General features: G+C 54.3%; 1 protein-coding gene across 3 annotated transcripts in view; it reads left to right on the top strand.

Annotated features, from left to right (window-relative positions):
• Nucleotides 1–221: 221 nt before the first annotated feature.
• POLE (DNA polymerase epsilon, catalytic subunit) overlaps nt 222–16,448 on the top strand; it is a 46,808-nt gene continuing 30,581 nt past the window's right edge. For all 3 annotated transcript variants that reach the window (XM_044243585.1, XM_044243586.1, XM_044243584.1), the window contains exons 1-20: nt 222–303; nt 2,624–2,765; nt 3,139–3,219; nt 3,587–3,631; nt 3,785–3,877; nt 4,216–4,370; nt 5,286–5,427; nt 5,570–5,650; nt 6,608–6,715; nt 7,026–7,136; nt 7,595–7,680; nt 7,964–8,083; nt 9,356–9,488; nt 9,580–9,693; nt 9,806–10,018; nt 10,267–10,374; nt 13,466–13,594; nt 13,670–13,772; nt 13,864–14,010; nt 14,397–14,542. In XM_044243585.1, the coding sequence (XP_044099520.1) occupies nt 242–303; nt 2,624–2,765; nt 3,139–3,219; nt 3,587–3,631; nt 3,785–3,877; nt 4,216–4,370; nt 5,286–5,427; nt 5,570–5,650; nt 6,608–6,715; nt 7,026–7,136; nt 7,595–7,680; nt 7,964–8,083; nt 9,356–9,488; nt 9,580–9,693; nt 9,806–10,018; nt 10,267–10,374; nt 13,466–13,594; nt 13,670–13,772; nt 13,864–14,010; nt 14,397–14,542 (2,319 nt within the window). In that variant the 5' untranslated portion in view covers nt 222–241. The remainder of the gene's footprint in view (nt 304–2,623; nt 2,766–3,138; nt 3,220–3,586; nt 3,632–3,784; nt 3,878–4,215; nt 4,371–5,285; nt 5,428–5,569; nt 5,651–6,607; nt 6,716–7,025; nt 7,137–7,594; nt 7,681–7,963; nt 8,084–9,355; nt 9,489–9,579; nt 9,694–9,805; nt 10,019–10,266; nt 10,375–13,465; nt 13,595–13,669; nt 13,773–13,863; nt 14,011–14,396; nt 14,543–16,448) is intronic.

The following is a 16,448-nucleotide window of genomic DNA, read 5'->3' as shown; positions in this document are numbered from 1 at the left end:
CGGCCCGGGGCAGACCCCGCCGTGCGCCTTGCGCGCGTCCGCACACTTTTCCCCGAGTCCCTATCCGGCCACCGCCCCCTGTGCGCCCGCGGCGATAGGTGCTCGGCGGGGCGGGGCGCGGCGAGCCTTCCGATTGGGCGGCGGGCGCTTCGCGCTTCGCGCTCTCGCGAGAGTTGGTGGGAGCGCGCCAAATTTCTCCGGGAGAGCGGCGGCGGCGGCGGCAGCGGCCCGGCGCGGCGCGATGGTTCTGAGGAACACCGGGCGGCGGCGCGCGGAACCGGGCCCGGACGGCGAGGCCAGCCGGTGAGGGGCGGCGAGGGGCGGCGGGCGGGCCTGCCCTGTGCGGAGCTCCTGGCGCGCGGCCGCGGCGGGGTCCTCCACAGCCGCCTCCCCGCGGCGCCGTCCTCTTGCGCTCGCCGGGCTTTCGGCGCACCGAGGGCGGACGGCTCTGCGGAAGCCGGAGTGACCGAGCCGCCTCTCGGTGCCTGCAGACCGGGACGCGGGGGAGACCGGCCTCGCGGCTGTCACGGCGCGCGCCTCTCGCTTCCTCTCGCTCCCGGCTTGCGCGGGGTCGGGCCCGGGGCCGTGCGGGGGCGCTGGGGGGAACTGGGCGGTGGGCTTGCGCCAGGACGACCTGCGGGGCCGACCCCGGGGGCTGCGCGGTGACTGGGAGGTGTGTGAGTGCGACTGGCCCGGTGTGGGGCGGGGGGTCTTCGAGGCGGGCGCGCGGCAGGGGCGGGGACGGGCGTCTGCGCGCGTCCTGGGCACGCGCTTGGTGAATGGACACAGGTCAGAGCCGCTGGGTCGAGTCGTTTCTTTCGGATCGTGTGTGGGTCGCGGACGCGCACCTCGTCGACGGCAGAAGTAGAGCTTTCCTGGTCGTGTCGGTCGCTAACAAATCCTGCAGGCGCGGTTTGCTGTGTTTGCGCCGCCCGCGGAGCTCCCCGGGTGCTCCTCCTGCGCGCAGGACTCAGCACTGCTTGTTTTGTTGCAGAACTAGAATCCGGTCCGAACCGGTCATCACAATTCTTGCCCCCCGCCGCCCGCCAGCTTTGCGGTTTTCGTTGTTGCCAGATGCGTGCAAGTCTGGTGTGGTAGACGTCCGTTTCCTTCCCGGGAAACACACCAATAATGCACTGGAGAACTGTCCTTTTAAAACTAAATGAGAATTTATTTTCATTTTTCAGGAAACTTTTTTGTTTGGAGTTAATTGCAGATTCTCATGCCGTTGGAAGAAATCACACAGAGAGGACATGCCTGGGTGGCTCAGTCCCTTAAGCATCTGCCTTGAGCTCAGGTCGTGATCGCAGGGTCTTGGGACGGAGCCCAGGCTCCCTGCGCAGAGGGAGTCTGCTTCTCCCTCTCTCCTTGCTGCTCCCCTTGTTCCTGCTCTGTCAAATACATAAATAGTATCTTAAAAAGAAAAAAAAAAGGAAATTACTGAGAGATCCCATCCACCCGTCCGCCAGTTTCCCCCAGTGGTAATGTCTTGGTCACTAGAATACTAGGTCACAAGCAGGAAATGGCTGTTGGAGCGATGCATGGACATGCGGTTATGTATGTGAGTGTATTTAGTTCTGTGCACGTTGTGTGTCTGTGGCCACCCCAGCCAAGATACAGGACAGTTCTGTCCCCAGGACCCCTCATGCTACCCTTTCAGAGCCGCAGCCGCCTTCATTCCTCCCTCTTCTCATCCAGAGCAGCCGCTAATCTAGCCTCCACCTTTCATTTTATTTCAAGAACTCTACTGAAGTCAGATTATAAGTCAAATTGTAAAAAGTCAGGTTGGCTTTTTCCACTCAGCATAATTCCCTTGAGATCCATCCAAGTTACTGCATGAATCAATAAATTTCTTCTGTTTTGTTGACGGGTAGTCTTCCGTGGGATGGATATACCCTAAGTTAATTATTATTTATCCGTAGGTAATGTTTCAGTTGTTTCCATGTTTTGGCTATAATGAGTGAAGTGGTATGAATGTTCACACATGAGGTTTTTTTTTTTTTTAAGATTTTATTTATTTATTTGACAGAGATAACACGCAGGCAGAGAGAGGAAGGGAAGCAGGCTCCCAGCGGAGCAGGGAGCCCGATGTGGGACCCGATCCCAGGACCCTGAGACCATGACCTGAGCCGAACGCAGAGGCTTTAACCCACTGAGCCACCCAAGGCGCCCCCACACATGAGTTTTTGTATGAAAGAGTTTTCGTATGAAAGAGTTTTCTTTCTTCCGGGATAAATGCCCAGGAAGGGGACAGAGGGAGGGGGGAGAGAGACTCAGTTTTATGACCCTGAGATCATGACCTGAGCCAAGATCAGTCAGGCACTGAGCTGACTGAGCCACCCAGGCGCCCCTATGTGTTTTTAGTATCCCCTGAGGCAGCAGCGGCTAGCCTCCGTGCTTGTTTTCTTAGTGTTCTGGTTACAGAGTTGAGCGGTTTTGAGGTTCCTGCTCCAGTCATGTTTCCAGTGACTCTTGTTACTTTGATGAACCGGTGTTGTCAGATACGAGGTTTTTCAGGGGTGCATCGACTGTTGCATCCAGAGTGCTTACACCGGGTGCACTGAGGTTGCAGGAGTAGAGTCATGATCCGTGAAGACAGAATTTCCCTCCTCCTTTCATTCAGGGACGATGGCCCCTCTTCCTCCGTCTCAGCACTTAAGCGCCTGGAGCGCAGCCAGTGGACGGATAAGATGGATTTGCGGTTTGGCTTTGAGAGACTCAAGGAGCCCAGTGAGAAGACAGGCTGGCTTATCAACATGCACCCTGTAAGCCCCTGGGCAGCGGCGCCCTCCTCGTGGCTTAGGCCTTGGAAGAGTGGGCAGCGCAGGTGGTGGTGGGATGGAGGGGAGCTTGCCTCCTTTCTTCTTCAGCATCACCGGCCTGTAAAGAGGCTACTGGGCAAACAAGGCTGAGGGGTTCCCTGTTAACCCATAAAAAGTTTTCAAGAATGAGGGAGAGATTGCGAGAAATCCTCGCTTGGCAGGTGCTGTGATGCGGCTCTAGTGGACGGGGAATGTTTATGTGCAGATGGAGAAGGAGTTTGTTTCTGTGCTCAGGTTCCCGAAGAGTAGGAGCAAGAGGGTTCTTGTACTGCCTCGAGGATGACTTTGTGTCCGTGTTGACTGATTTCTCTCGTAGACTGAGATTTTAGATGAAGACAAACGCTTAGTCAGTGCAGTGGATTACTACTTTATTCAAGACGACGGGAGCAGATTTAAGGTAAGGGCTTGAACCCCAAGAACCTAAGACGCACTCAGTGATGAGATGTAGCTGGTCCAGAATGGCAGGTGTTCTAGGAGGAGAGGGGTTGAGAGGCTTCTGGTGTGCAGCTGCCTGAAGCCTCTGGAGACATGGGCCCCTTGGAGCCACATGGGTCACCCTTTGAGATGTCATAAGAGAACCAGCTCGGAAGGACTGAAAGAGGGGTGGTTTTGTGTCTCAGACTCTGCCCTTGCCGTCCGTGCAGCTGCTGATTCTGGACTGTGTCATCTTGTAAGAGACTTGTGGGTGTAGCGGCAAACAGCCGGTCTCACTTTTCTCCTTTCTTCTTTCTCATCACCCCCACATGGGTTGGTGGCTCTTACAGGTGGCCTTGCCCTACAAGCCGTATTTCTACATTGCGACCAGGAAGGTAAGCCCGCTGCGTAGAATCAGGTCACACGGCCGGTGCTTCATTTTATGGGGGGGATTTCAGGACTGAAAGTAGAGAGGGCTCTGGAGAAACGTGCGAGGAAGACAATAGATCTTACTGATAGGAAGTCCTTTCATTCTGTTCTCGATTTAGGGTTGTGAACGAGAAGTTTCATCTTTTCTCTCCAAGAAGTTTCAGGGAAAAATTGCTAAAATAGAGACTGTTCCCAAGGAGGACCTGGACTTGGTGAGTATCACCTGGACGCTTCAGGGTGAATGAGGCTGGTCTGTCCTGCCTCTGGGGTAGAGCTGGGAAGAGGTCAAGTTTAGCACCTGTGGAGTGGTATACGGATGATGGGGTTTGGTGACTGTCCATATGTCCTCTTGGAGAATGTTAGTGGTTTAGTTGTGCACATGCAGAATTGGGCAAGATGCTTTGGACTTGCCAACTTTTCTGCTCAGCCTTTGAGTTGTTGTCCTTTTATTTTCTTAACCCAAGTGCTCGCTTCGGCAGCACATATATTTTCTTAACCCAATAAAGTCCTTTTCCTCTTGAACTCATGAGCACAATCTTACACTTTGTAGCCAAATCACTTGGTCGGTTTGAAGCGGAATTACGTTAAGCTGTCCTTCAACACCGTGGAGGATCTCGTCAGAGTGAGGAAGGACATCTCCCCTGCTGTGAAGAAGAACCAGGAGCAGGGCCACGCCAGTGACGCCTACACAGCCATGCTCTCCAGGTGGGCCTTCTCGCAAGCAGGGCAGCCAAGCGGCCCTTAGGACTGTTGCCCATTCCTGCTAAGTTGACAAGATGGATGGGAAGCAGGAAAAATAGCAACGAAGTTACCTTGAGGATTGGCTCTGTTCTTTGTAGAAACACTTGCAAGCAATTAGGTAGAATTTCTTTTTAAAAATTTTTAGTTTATTTATATTTATTTATCTATTTTATTCTTTGGAGAGAGAGCAAGAGAGTGTGAGGGGAGGGAAGGGACAGAGGGTGAAGAGGAGAGAGAATTCTAAGGAGACTCCACACCCAACACAGGGCCCAGCCTGGGGATCAGTCTCACCATCTTGAGATCATCGCCTGAGCCAAAATCAAGAGGCGAACCCTCAGCCAAGCCACCCAGGTGTCCCAGCCTGGGTAGAATTTCTTACGTGGTGCATTTGTGTTCAATAAAAGGTGGTCTCCTGGGTTGTATTTTATTTATTTACTTATTTTTAAAAAGATTTTATTTATTTATTTGACAGAGAAAGATCACAAGTAGACGGAGAGGCAGGCAGAGAGAGAGATAGAGGGAAGCAGGCTCCCTGCTGAGCAGAGAGCCCGATGCGGGACTCGATTCCAGGATACGGGGATCAAGACCTGAGCCAAAGGCAGAGGCTTTAACCCACTGAGCCACCCAGGCACCCCAATTTTTAAAATTTTTATCTTATATCCTATGAAATACATGTCCCAAGTGTGCATGAAATTTCCTATCTGGTGTGCTGCTTATAGGAAGGTGTCATCCGAGGTCATTCTCTTAAGAAGAGCCTGTCCGGGCACGCTGCCACCTCGATTTACCTTCTGTGTTTACTCCACGTGGGCTGTGGTCTTCGCTTCTGTTCTACCCCCAAGCAGAGTATAGTTGAGTAAGCTGGCCTTCTCTGTTTTGCAGTGTCCTGCAAGGGAGCAGTGTGGTTATTGATGAAGAGGAAGCCTCCAAGAAGGTCACCGACCAGTGGGACAACATTGTAGACATGCGAGAGTATGACGTGCCCTACCACATCCGCCTCTCCATTGACCTGAAGATCCACGTGGTGAGTGGGCCGTGCCTTTTGGGCAGCCGGACAGTCGGGCAGTGACCCTGAAAGGATAAATCCATACAGATTTACTGTACATACAGATACACCTCCCGGGACAGATGCAGAGCTTTTTCTTAACGTGCTCCCCATCCCGCAGGCTCACTGGTACGATGTCAGATACCGAGGAAGTGCCTTTCCCGTGGAAATCACCCGACGAGATGACCTTGTTGAACGACCCGTGAGTACTGCTTGCATTTCCTCCGTCCTGGTTTTCCACTTGTTTCTGGAGAGATTTCATTCAGTGCTGAAGGATGAATTTGATTCAGAGATTTGTTTTCTTCTTTTCCCTTAGATACTTTCTTAAAAATGGAGAAAATAAAAATTTTTTTTGGTCTTTTTCTTTTTTTTTTTTTTTTAAGATTTTATTTACTTACTTAACAGAGAGAGACACAGTGAGAGAGGGAACACAAGCAGGGGGAGAGGGAGAGGAAGAAGCAGACTTCTCGTGGAACAGGGAGCCCGATGCGGGGCTCCATCCCGGTTACCCTGGGACCAGGACCTGAGCCAAAGGCAGACGCTTAACGACTGAGCCCCACAGACACCTGTTTCTGACCAAGCATAATTTTCACCCTGTGCTTATGTATCACCATGTGATGTCCGTGTTTGAGCTGGCATGGATCTGAACATTTGAGGGAAAGTGCTGACTTCCATTTTAGGCTGCTGAGAGCAAAGTGGTGGGTTGAAAATGGATTCACGAGCAGAAGGCCTTGATTCAGGGATGGCTCTGTGTTCTTTGGCAATTCTGTATTGCTCTTTTCTCATATCCAAAACAGAGATGTCATCTCTGTACCACGAAGCCCTCTCCGGGTTGTCACAAAGGTCAAAATAAGGTCATGCATTTTCACGCACGTCGAGACTCAGGTGTTCTATAATCCTAGGATTTTCCTCTCATGCTCTAACCACTGGTATGTGTTTAAGTTTTTGTACCACCAGTGAATTGTGGCATTCTTGATACAGCTCAGTCAACCCCAGAATGCTGGTCTCACTTCTTCTGGAACCTCTCCCTGTGGCAGCTCGACTCCTTTAGCAGCTGGAGGAGGCAGGGGTGGAGGTGGCAGGTGTTGGGAAGACATTTGGGATCTCTAGAGCTTGGCTTGCTTCCTGTCCAATTTAATGAGACATTGTGTCCCTGCAGGACCCTGTGGTTTTGGCATTTGACATTGAGACCACCAAACTGCCCCTCAAGTTTCCCGATGCAGAGACTGACCAGATTATGATGATTTCCTATATGATTGATGGTCAGGTAAGTGGTACCTTTCGGGATGTACGTTTCACAGGAGCAGGAACCTTGTCTAGTCCCTAAATCAGAGCAGCATCCCCCTTTGCTTCGTATATTTTGGGTGAAAAATTAGTGAGTCGAGTCCTGGAAAGTGAACAAAGAAGCCGTGGTCCTTCCAGTAGAAGCTTGAGGCACTCAGGGCTCTTCTTGGGGGAGCCGGGGTGACTTCCCGTTGCTGCAGATTCCTGCAGCAGGAGCTTCTGGGCCCAGAGTGAAGAGGTGTGTTTTGGCTTTATGTGTCCTAACTCGTGCCGATGGCTCACGCGCTTCCCAGGGCTACCTCATCACCAACAGGGAGATCGTTTCAGAAGATGTGGAAGATTTCGAGTTCACCCCCAAGCCAGAGTATGAGGGACCTTTTTGTGTCTTCAATGAACCCGATGAGGTAAAGAGGTGCCCTTGGTGGGTCACCCGGGGGGCTCAGTCGTTACGCGTCTGCCTTCGGCTCAGATCATGATTCCAGGGTCTGGGGGTTGAGCCCTGCGTCAGGCTCCCAGTGAGGTGGGGAGCCTGCTTCTCCCTCTCCCTCTGTCTCCCCCATTTGTGTTCGCTCTCTAGTTCTCTGTTTTATTTTGTGTGAAAATAAAATCTTTCAAGGGAAAAAAGAGGTGTCCTTCGGGAAACTGCTGGTATCTGAGGCGAAACAGGAGGAGGCAGACTCGGCGCGCACGTAGCCAGCGTGGTGGCGCCCGCACAGGGTGTTTAGTGGGGTCCCCATCCACACTGGAGGCAGGGGCGGCTGCGGGAATGACACGGTGACAGCCTCCTGACCTTCAGGAGGGGTGTTAGGTAACGGCACAGAGAAGCAGCAATCCTCTGACAGCCGAGAATCACTGGATTTAGGTTCACCTACTCCAGAGATGGTTTGAACATGTCCAGGAGACCAAACCCACCATCATGGTCACCTACAACGGGGACTTTTTTGACTGGTAAGTGTGACGTCTTGCTTGTGGGTCACTAAAATGTGTTTGGGAGGGGGTGTTGCACGGCGGTGTAAATGTGCTCAGTTAAAATGGCTGAGATGGGAGGAAAGTGGGAGAGGAGGGAGGGGTAGGAGGGCCTGCTTGGTGGCCTGAGAAGCACCTTGCACTGTTTGAGAAGTGGGTGTGGGGGTTCCTGGGTCTGCTTGGGGTCTGCTGGGGGCAGTCTCCTGTCTCTGAGGGAACTAATGGATGACTGCCCACGTGCCCGTCTGTCTGCCCTCATCCCTAGGCCGTTTGTGGAGGCCAGAGCAGCGGTCCACGGACTGAACATGTACCAGGAGATCGGGTTCCAGAAGGACAGCCAGGGGGAGTACAAGGCGTCCCAGTGCATCCACATGGACTGTCTCAGGTAGGCCTGGCAGTTCACTGTGCTGCTGCAGGAGGGCTTTCTGGGACGGGGGTCCGGAGCTCCTTTTTGCACGTACTGGTCCTGTCCCCCTCCCATTGCCTTCAGGACGGTGGGCGGCTCTGGCTGGGTCTGGGGATGTGCTGTCTTTTACATGGGCTCGTTATTCCTTCTACCAACAACCACATTAGCGTCAGACCTGGTGGGGAAGCCAGAGCAGAAAGGCCAGGTGGGTGAGGCCTTGGTGCTGTGGGAGCCCTCCACAAAGGTGGGGGTGCTGCACCAGGGGTGTTCAGCCTGGAGAGAGGCATTCAAGGGGGCTCCGAGTGCTGAGAGGGAAGGCTGGAGAGAAAGGCGGTCTTGTGGGGCTCCTGTACCCTGTGGGGAGGTGAGTTCTGGGGAGCCATTGACACACTTGGTCTGTTTTCTCTGCAGTCCTGGCGTCATGGTGCATGGGTTGCAGTGGGTAGGCCGAGTCGTAATGAGGACAGGATTGGAGAGGGGTGGATTGGGAGATCCATGAATGGGGGGCAGGGGCACATGAGGCACAGGGTTTGGGGTGGGCCTCTGGGGGAGCAGGGCTCAGCTTCCAGGTAGCAGCAGGCCTGGGAACCCCTTCACATGGGGCAGGGCGGCAGAGGTAAAAGGACAGGTGGGGGCTCTCAGAGGAGGTGGCAGTACTGCAAGGTGACAGGGGGCATTCTGGGGAGGAGGTGGCAGGAGTGAAGAGAGCAGAGGCTGAGGGAGCTGAGGCTAGTCGCAGTCCTGAGGGGCTGTGGCTGCCAGGGACACTGTGTTGGCATGGGACTGAGCTGACGGGCAGACATGGAGACGGGCACGGGGCGAGGGGCACAGGGTGCTAGTTTCCACGTGGAAGGGACCGTGGAAGGAGAGAATAGGAGCTCAGAAATAGGGTCTGAGGGAGGGGGAGAGCAGCGCAAAGTAGAAGCACCTGCAGGACGAGCTGGAGGGCCGGAGGGAGGCGGTGGGTGCGGGTTCCCACCCGCTCACCTTTGTCTTTCTCCGTCAGGGAGGAGGGGAAGGCCGTGGGGCTTGAAGGACAGCGCTCGCCTTTCCTCACGTTTGTGGGCTCATCTGCGAGGTTGACCAGGTCCGGGTGAAAGGCTTCGTGGGGGTCTGCTCCCTGTGGGGTCTCAGAGGAGATCTTTGGGGCGCCGTTAGGACTGTGTGGAGTGCGTCCAGCTTTGCCCCCCTCCTGGCTCTTGGGCTTCGTCTCCGAGTCCTCTCTGACTTTGCTCTCGTTCTCGTTCTCAGGTGGGTGAAGAGGGACAGTTACCTTCCTGTGGGCAGCCACAACCTCAAGGCGGCTGCCAAAGCCAAGCTGGGCTATGACCCCGTGGAGCTGGACCCCGAGGACATGTGCCGAATGGCCACCGAGCAGCCCCAGGCACGTGTGTCTCCTCACTGTGCCCCCTTGTGCTTGCCGCGGTGCCTGCGGGGCTCCTCGTGGCTCTTACTCTCTGATGTTCTCTCCTCAGACTCTGGCCACGTACTCCGTGTCAGACGCGGTGGCCACGTACTACCTGTACATGAAGTACGTCCATCCCTTTATATTCGCCCTCTGCACCATTATCCCTATGGAGCCCGACGAGGTCAGTGCCTCTCATGGCCCCGTGAGCCGTTCTCCGCACGCTGCCCGAGGCCGCTGGTGCCCAGCCGCTGGTGTGGATACGGCTGTGGTCTGAAGCCTGGTTCTCCCCGTAGGTGCTGCGGAAGGGCTCCGGGACGCTGTGTGAGGCCTTATTGATGGTGCAAGCCTTCCACGCCAACATCATCTTCCCCAACAAGCAGGAGCAGGAGTTCAACAAGCTGACGGATGACGGTCACGTGCTAGACGCAGAGACCTATGTGGGTGGCCACGTGGAGGCCCTCGAGTCTGGCGTGTTTCGCAGTGACATCCCCTGCCGGTTCAGGATGGTGAGCCCCTCCCTGCTCTTCCTGCCGAATGCTTGGTGGGACCCAGAAGTGGCGAGGGCTGCAGTCAACCCTGACTGCTCTCCTCCTCTGTGGCCCCTCATCAGACCTCCTCTGTTTGGCCTGCCCTTGACGAAGGCGCTGTGGGAACTCTGGGGTGTTCCCTGTGGTGTCCCATCCTGCCTGAGGTAGACTGGTTGGTGCGACAGCATTTCCCGTCTCACTCGTGTCCTTTCGGTCGTTTGTGCTAGAATCCTGCTGCCTTTGACTTCCTGCTGCAGCGGGTGGAGAAGACCATGCGTCATGCCATCGAGGAAGAGGAAAAGGTGCCCATGGAGGAGGTCACCAACTTCCAAGAGGTAACGCTCCACGGGGCCGGGAGAAGCCGTCATCACGTGCTCTGCCTTGGAGACTGGCTTCTTTCTGTAGTGTGTTTGGTGCGTCCCTGCTGGGTGCTGGTACTTGATCCCTGAGAGGGAGGACACAGGTGTTGGTCTGCTTGGGGGAGGGACAGGACAGTGTGGTGGTCGCCAGTGGTCTCCAACCCAGGGAGGTAAGAGAGTGTCACCAGGAGGCAAAGAGCTCGCGACCTGATTCTTGGAACATTGTGCTGGGCGGGTTTGGGCCAGGGGGCAGGGCTGGGTCGGGAGCCCAGATCGTTTGGACTTTACTTTGTAGGCAGCGGGGAGCCATTGGTTTTTATGTTTTGTTGTTGAGGACACTTTCAAAGTGCTGAGTCCGTTCCTACAGGGACAGAGTAGAACACAGCAAACGTAACTCCCGTCACATAAGGGCTAGAAAGCACCACCATCGGTGTGCCCCAGGCCTGCAGGTCCCGGTCTTCGGGCGGGGCCCTTCTCAGGCGTGGCTGTTTGGCCCTGCTCAGCATTGTGGCTTGTTGAGTGACTCGTGGTTTGGAGTTTCTACCAGTTTTAGGATTGATTTCAAGAAACATCTTGTAACAGACTCACTAGGCAGAATTCAGATGAGAATGTGTTTGCGTCGTCTGCCAGCTGGGAAGTGCCGTGTAGCTGTTGTCCGCTCCGGCTGCCGTATGCCTCGGGAGCTCTCAGAGGACGACCTGTGAGGCGCATCCAGGCCCGAAACCCGAAGTGAGTTAGCGCCTCAGAAGGAACGGACACCACTTTGAAGTTGGAGAAGGGGCAATGTGAATGAAACCAAGGTGTGCTGAGCAGAGGCCTCCAGACTCCGGGCTCCTGGAGGATGGGGAGTGTGGCTCACGCGCTATCTCCAGAATGTTCTAAAGGGCAGCCCGGGGTCCTTAGGAAAAGGGTAACAGTCTTATCACTTTGTTTCTAAGGGACCATCCTGTCCCCGTGATGCTGACGGGAGGTTCCAGCTGGGGTCATGGTGGTGTGGAGCGTGTCCTCTGGGAACTCTGCCTCCTTCCCTTCTCCCTCACTATTAGCATTTCAGAATGGAAGACGGAGGGACTGTTCTCATGATTCATTTGCCTAGAATTTAGTTAGGAACAGAAAGTATTAATGCTTCTAGTACATCCTATTCTGTACAATAGGTAATGCTCCTTTTAGTCATGGCTTCTTACAGTTTCTGGTGTGTTTTTTGTCTTGGCTTCTTTGGAGGGTTTTAGTTTTATTTTTATATTTTTGTTATTATTTTTTTTAAAGATTTTATTTATTTATTTGAGAGCAAGCGAGCATGGGAGGGGAGAGGTTGGAGGGAGAAGCAGACTTTCTGCCAAGCAGGGAGTCCGATGCAGGACTCAATCCTGGGACTCCAGTTTCGTGCCCCAAGCAGGTGGCTTCGTCCACCAACTGCAGATAATGCAGTTGCTTAACCAACTGAGCCACCCAGGTGCCCCTTTGGAGGGCTTTAAAGAGCTTTTTAATACTAAGGGCAATTTTGCATTCGAGTGATTTTTCTCATATGACTATCGAATTTAACATATTTCATAAAAAAGGGGGCTACTCTCCTGGCTAGTCTTGTGTTTGTTTAGCTGTGTTTCCGTTCACTCCTGACGGACTAAAGCAGCAGTGGGCAAACTGTGGCCCACGACACCCATGCAGCCAGCAGCCCAAGAACGCTTTTTACGGTTTTTAAGATGCTGTGTATACACGCACGCACACATACACACACACAAGAACATGTGACAGAATGTGTCGCCACAAAACCTGAAGTATTTGTTACCTGGTCCTTCACAGAGGTTTGCTGAGTTATTAGATTAACTTGTGGATATGCTCATTCTCAAATTTGGGGGTTGTGTTCCTTGGTGTTGTGTATGTTTTGTGCAGAATGAACTTTTCAGTTAAGTCCCTGTCTGTGCTCTGATTTAACTCGTGTTACATTTTGGGGAGTGGATGAGAATACGTGCCCATCAGGAGCCAGTTCGCGTTAGCCTTACATCATTGCAGTGACTTCTTTTTTTTTTTTTTGAAGATTTTATTTATTTATTTGACAGAGATCACAAGTAGGCAGAGAGACAGGCAGGGAGAGAGGAGGAAGCAGGTTCCCTGCTGAGCAGAGAGCCCGATGCGGGGCTCGATCCCAGGACCCTGGGATCATGACCTGAGCCGAAGGCAGAGGCTTTAACCCACTGAGCTGCCCAGGCGCCCCTGCAGTGACTTCTTTTAGGACCATATTTCCATTTCTGAATACTCTGTTGGGGTTTTTTTCTGATGTGTTGCTTGTTTTTTTTTTTTTTAACTGGTCTCTTTTGTTTTAGAGTTTTGGTCTCCAGTGTTTTTATTCATGCTCGTTTTTCCGTGTTTTCTCTAGGAGATGTGTTCTCTCGTCTCTCGGGGCCTCCTCCTCCGGAGTCTGCTCTCGGTCATGGGGGTCACGGGGGTACTCCTTCCGTGCTCTGCAGTTTAGAACATGAACTTATGCTCAGCCGGGACTCTCAGGTGGCCTGTCAGTGCTATCAGTACTTTGATGCGGTTTCTGGCCTGGGGTCCCTTGTCATGTGGTTCCTTGGCTGGAGGGCTCCTGGGCTATAGACTGGAGGGACCAGCCCGTGGAGTAATGCTGGAGACCGTCTAGCATGGGGGCTCAGAGCATAGCACTTGGGCTGTGGGGACCTCTTCTAGAGCCCCGCTAATCTCTTGAGTCTTGTCATCTGTTGCTGAGGCTGGGGTGCACCATGCCCTCACCGTGCAGCTGCAGACGGCCCCCAGGAAGAGGGCTGTTGATACTCCAGCCCAGACCCTCACTTGCTGCACGCGGCCCTGTCGTGCAAGGTCGCAGATGGTCTTCCACAGTGCTCCCCACCCCAACAGGTCCCCCGGGGTAGCGGCTGCTGCGCCCCGATATGCTGTCTTCCTCAGGGCTCTGTCTTACAAGGCTCCTGTACCCCCACGTGTTGGTGACCATCATCTGCCATCCTTCTGGGATCCATGGTGCTCGTTTTGTGACCGTCCAAACACTCTAGAGTTTTCATCTTGGCTGTCACTATTTTGTCCTTTCTCCTAGGTGTGTGATCAGATTAAGACCAAGCTCACCTCCCTGAAAGATGTTCCAAACAGAATAGAGTGTCCCCTTATCTATCACCTGGACGTGGGGGCCATGTACCCCAACATCATCCTGACAAACCGCCTGCAGGTGAGACCGATTCCCCCATCAGAGTCAAGCTCTTTCTGCACAGGCCCTAACCGATCCCCTCTTGTCCCGCCGCAGCCCTCTGCCGTGGTGGACGAGGCCACCTGCGCTGCCTGTGACTTCAACAAGCCGGGAGCAGACTGCCAGCGGAAGATGGCCTGGCAGTGGAGGGGCGAGTTCAGTGAGTGTGGCCCCAGAGCAGCGGCAGGGTGGCCGGGCGGCCAGCAGGCGCGCAGGTCCCAGGCACAGACTCCCTTCTGTCACCCTCCCAGTGCCAGCCAGCCGCAGTGAGTACCATCGGATCCAGCACCAGCTGGAGTCAGAGAAGTTCCCTCCCCTGAGTGCAGACGGTCCAGCGCGGGCCTTTCACGAGCTGTCCCGCGAGGAGCAGGCCAAATATGAGAAGCGGAGGCTCGCAGGTGAGCGGCTGCCGGACACGGCTCCTCCCCCGATGTGGGCCTCTGTTGGGCCGTGCGGGGACGTCCCAGCCTGGGGTCCGTTAGACTGGATGTTGCACTAGGAGGGATCACTGTGAACCGCTTCTTCCTGCAGCCTTTCTTTATTTCTCCTTCAGAAGATGATCTCTCCTTCCTGTGCTCTTGGGGAGTTCAGCCCGGTCACCCTGGGGCTGTCCCATAATAGGATAAACCAGCATGCATCTTCTGGATGCCTCTGCTCCTTTGTGCCATGCTAGAAAGCTGCGCTCGTTGGCGTCTGTTGCTTCCTGGCTTTCTCAGGCTCTGCCCAGGAGGGCTGGTACCCACTGTGCAGTCTCTCACACTCCCCTGCGCTCGCCGGTGCTCAGATTACTGCCGGAAGGCGTACAAGAAGATCCACGTGACCCGGGTGGAGGAGCGCCTCACCACCATCTGCCAGCGGGAGAACTCCTTCTACGTGGACACGGTGCGTGCCTTCCGAGACAGGCGCTATGAGTTCAAGGGTCTCCACAAGGTGAGTCCGCCCTTTGCGAGGTCCGAACGGAGTCTAGATTCTGAGATGAGAATCCTTGCTGGTGCTGTCTGGACAGTGGTGACCGCCCCACCGAGGATGTGGGGCTCCCATCTTTGGGGTGCTCCTGCGTGTGCAAAGTAATGAGAGCACATTTGTTCTTGCTTTGAAGGACTGAAGGCTGAGGCCTCGAAAATTTTCCCAATGATTGCTTTCGAAGGATTTATTTAGAGTAGAGGTCAGCACACTATGGCTGGACGGGCCTCTTATAAATAAAATTTTACTGGGACCAAGCTGCATCCCCCTGCTGGGGCTGGTGAGCAGCTGGGGCAGAAACCGGCTGCACGATGTGGCTTTTAGTTTCCCGCCTCTGACGTGAGGGCTGGGAGCGCAGTTTCTAGGATTTCTAGATGGCTTAATCCGGGAGGCTCTGGGAGGCTCCACGGCCACACCTCAGTGATCATAACAAACAGTAGTTTCACACTTGAGCGAATGGGGTTCTTTCTTCTGAAAGTCCTTCTTTCACCCCCAGACTCAGTAAGGCCCCCGCTTGGATAGACTCTTGTTATCACATTTTACTGTTACTACCTTTTTTGGTGGTTTCTTTCTTTTTTTTGAAACGATTTTATTGATTTATTTGACAGAGATCACAAGTAGGCAGAAAGGCAGGCAGAGAGAGAGGGAGATGCAGGCTCCCTGCAGAGCAGAGAGCCCAATGCGGGGCTTGATCCCAGGACCTGGGATCATGACCTGAGCCGAAGGCAGTGGCTTAACCCACCGAGCCACCGAGGTGCCCCTGGTGGGTTTTTTTTTCTTTTTTTTGTGGTGAGATAGACATAATCTAGAACCCAACCCAGTTCTGCGGCACTGGGGACATTCCCACAGCTGTGTGGCCTTCCCATCGCTCTCCAGAACTCTTCATCTGACAGGACTAACATTGCACGCATGGAACAGTAACCCCCCTGTCCTACTTTCTGTCTCGGGGTTTAACCTCTATAGCCCCCTGGGAGGTGGGATCACGCAGCGTCTGACGATGACCGGCTCATTGCCCTCAGCATCAAGTCCCGAAGCTTTATCCATGCTGAGGCCGGGGTCCGAAGTCCCTTCCTTCTGAGGCTGAGCGGTAGCCCGCTGCGTGTACGCCCCACATTCTGCTCATTCTTCGCCGGCCCCGGTGCTAGGCCGCATCCACATTTTGGCTGCTGTGAATGTAGAGGTACAAATACCTCCTTAGGTCCCTGCTTTCAGGTCCTCAGAGTGTGTGCCCCGTGGCATTGCTGGGTCTTACGGGCATTCCATTTTCAGTGTTTGGAGGAGCTGCAGCAGCGTCTCATTTTGTTTCAGTTAAGTAACTGAAGTTCCGTGGTTACGTGTCTCTCATGGGACAGGGACTCAGAGTGTGGTGAGTGCGTCTGTCTCATTCTTTGTTCTTTGGAGGCTGACACAATAGCTGCTGCACAGTAGGCATTCAGTGAATATCTCAGTTGTTCTGCATGGGATGGGGAGTTGAGTGGACTATTTACAGCCTCCTCTGTGATTCTTTGTCGGTTGCTCTTACTAGGGGCCTCTTGAGTAGCTCCCGTTACCCTCAGTCCGGTTAACACAGACAGGCCTGGCCCCTCATCCTGGGGCATCTCGGCCTCGGCACAGCCAGTCCCATCACGAAACCCACCCTGCAGCTCCTGCTGGTGAAGACTTGCTCCATTGCAGTGAAGCAGGGAGAGCAAATCCACCCGTGTAATCTCCCCCACGTCCTGGGGCAGATGTCCTCCAGCCGTGTCTTTCCGGCTTCAGCATCTCAGGAGGTGCGGCCTGTGGGTGTGAAGGCCGGGTGTCACCATGTGCCCCTCTGGGCTGGCCCTGGGTGGGACTGGGGTCTGGCACCCCCAGACCCAGCATTCATGATCCG

This window comes from Neovison vison, chromosome 3, assembly GCF_020171115.1.
Source record: "Neovison vison isolate M4711 chromosome 3, ASM_NN_V1, whole genome shotgun sequence".
NCBI lineage: Eukaryota > Metazoa > Chordata > Mammalia > Carnivora > Mustelidae > Neogale > Neogale vison.
Note: the sequence above shows the minus strand (reverse complement) of the source record. Positions and strands in the feature narration are given on the sequence as shown.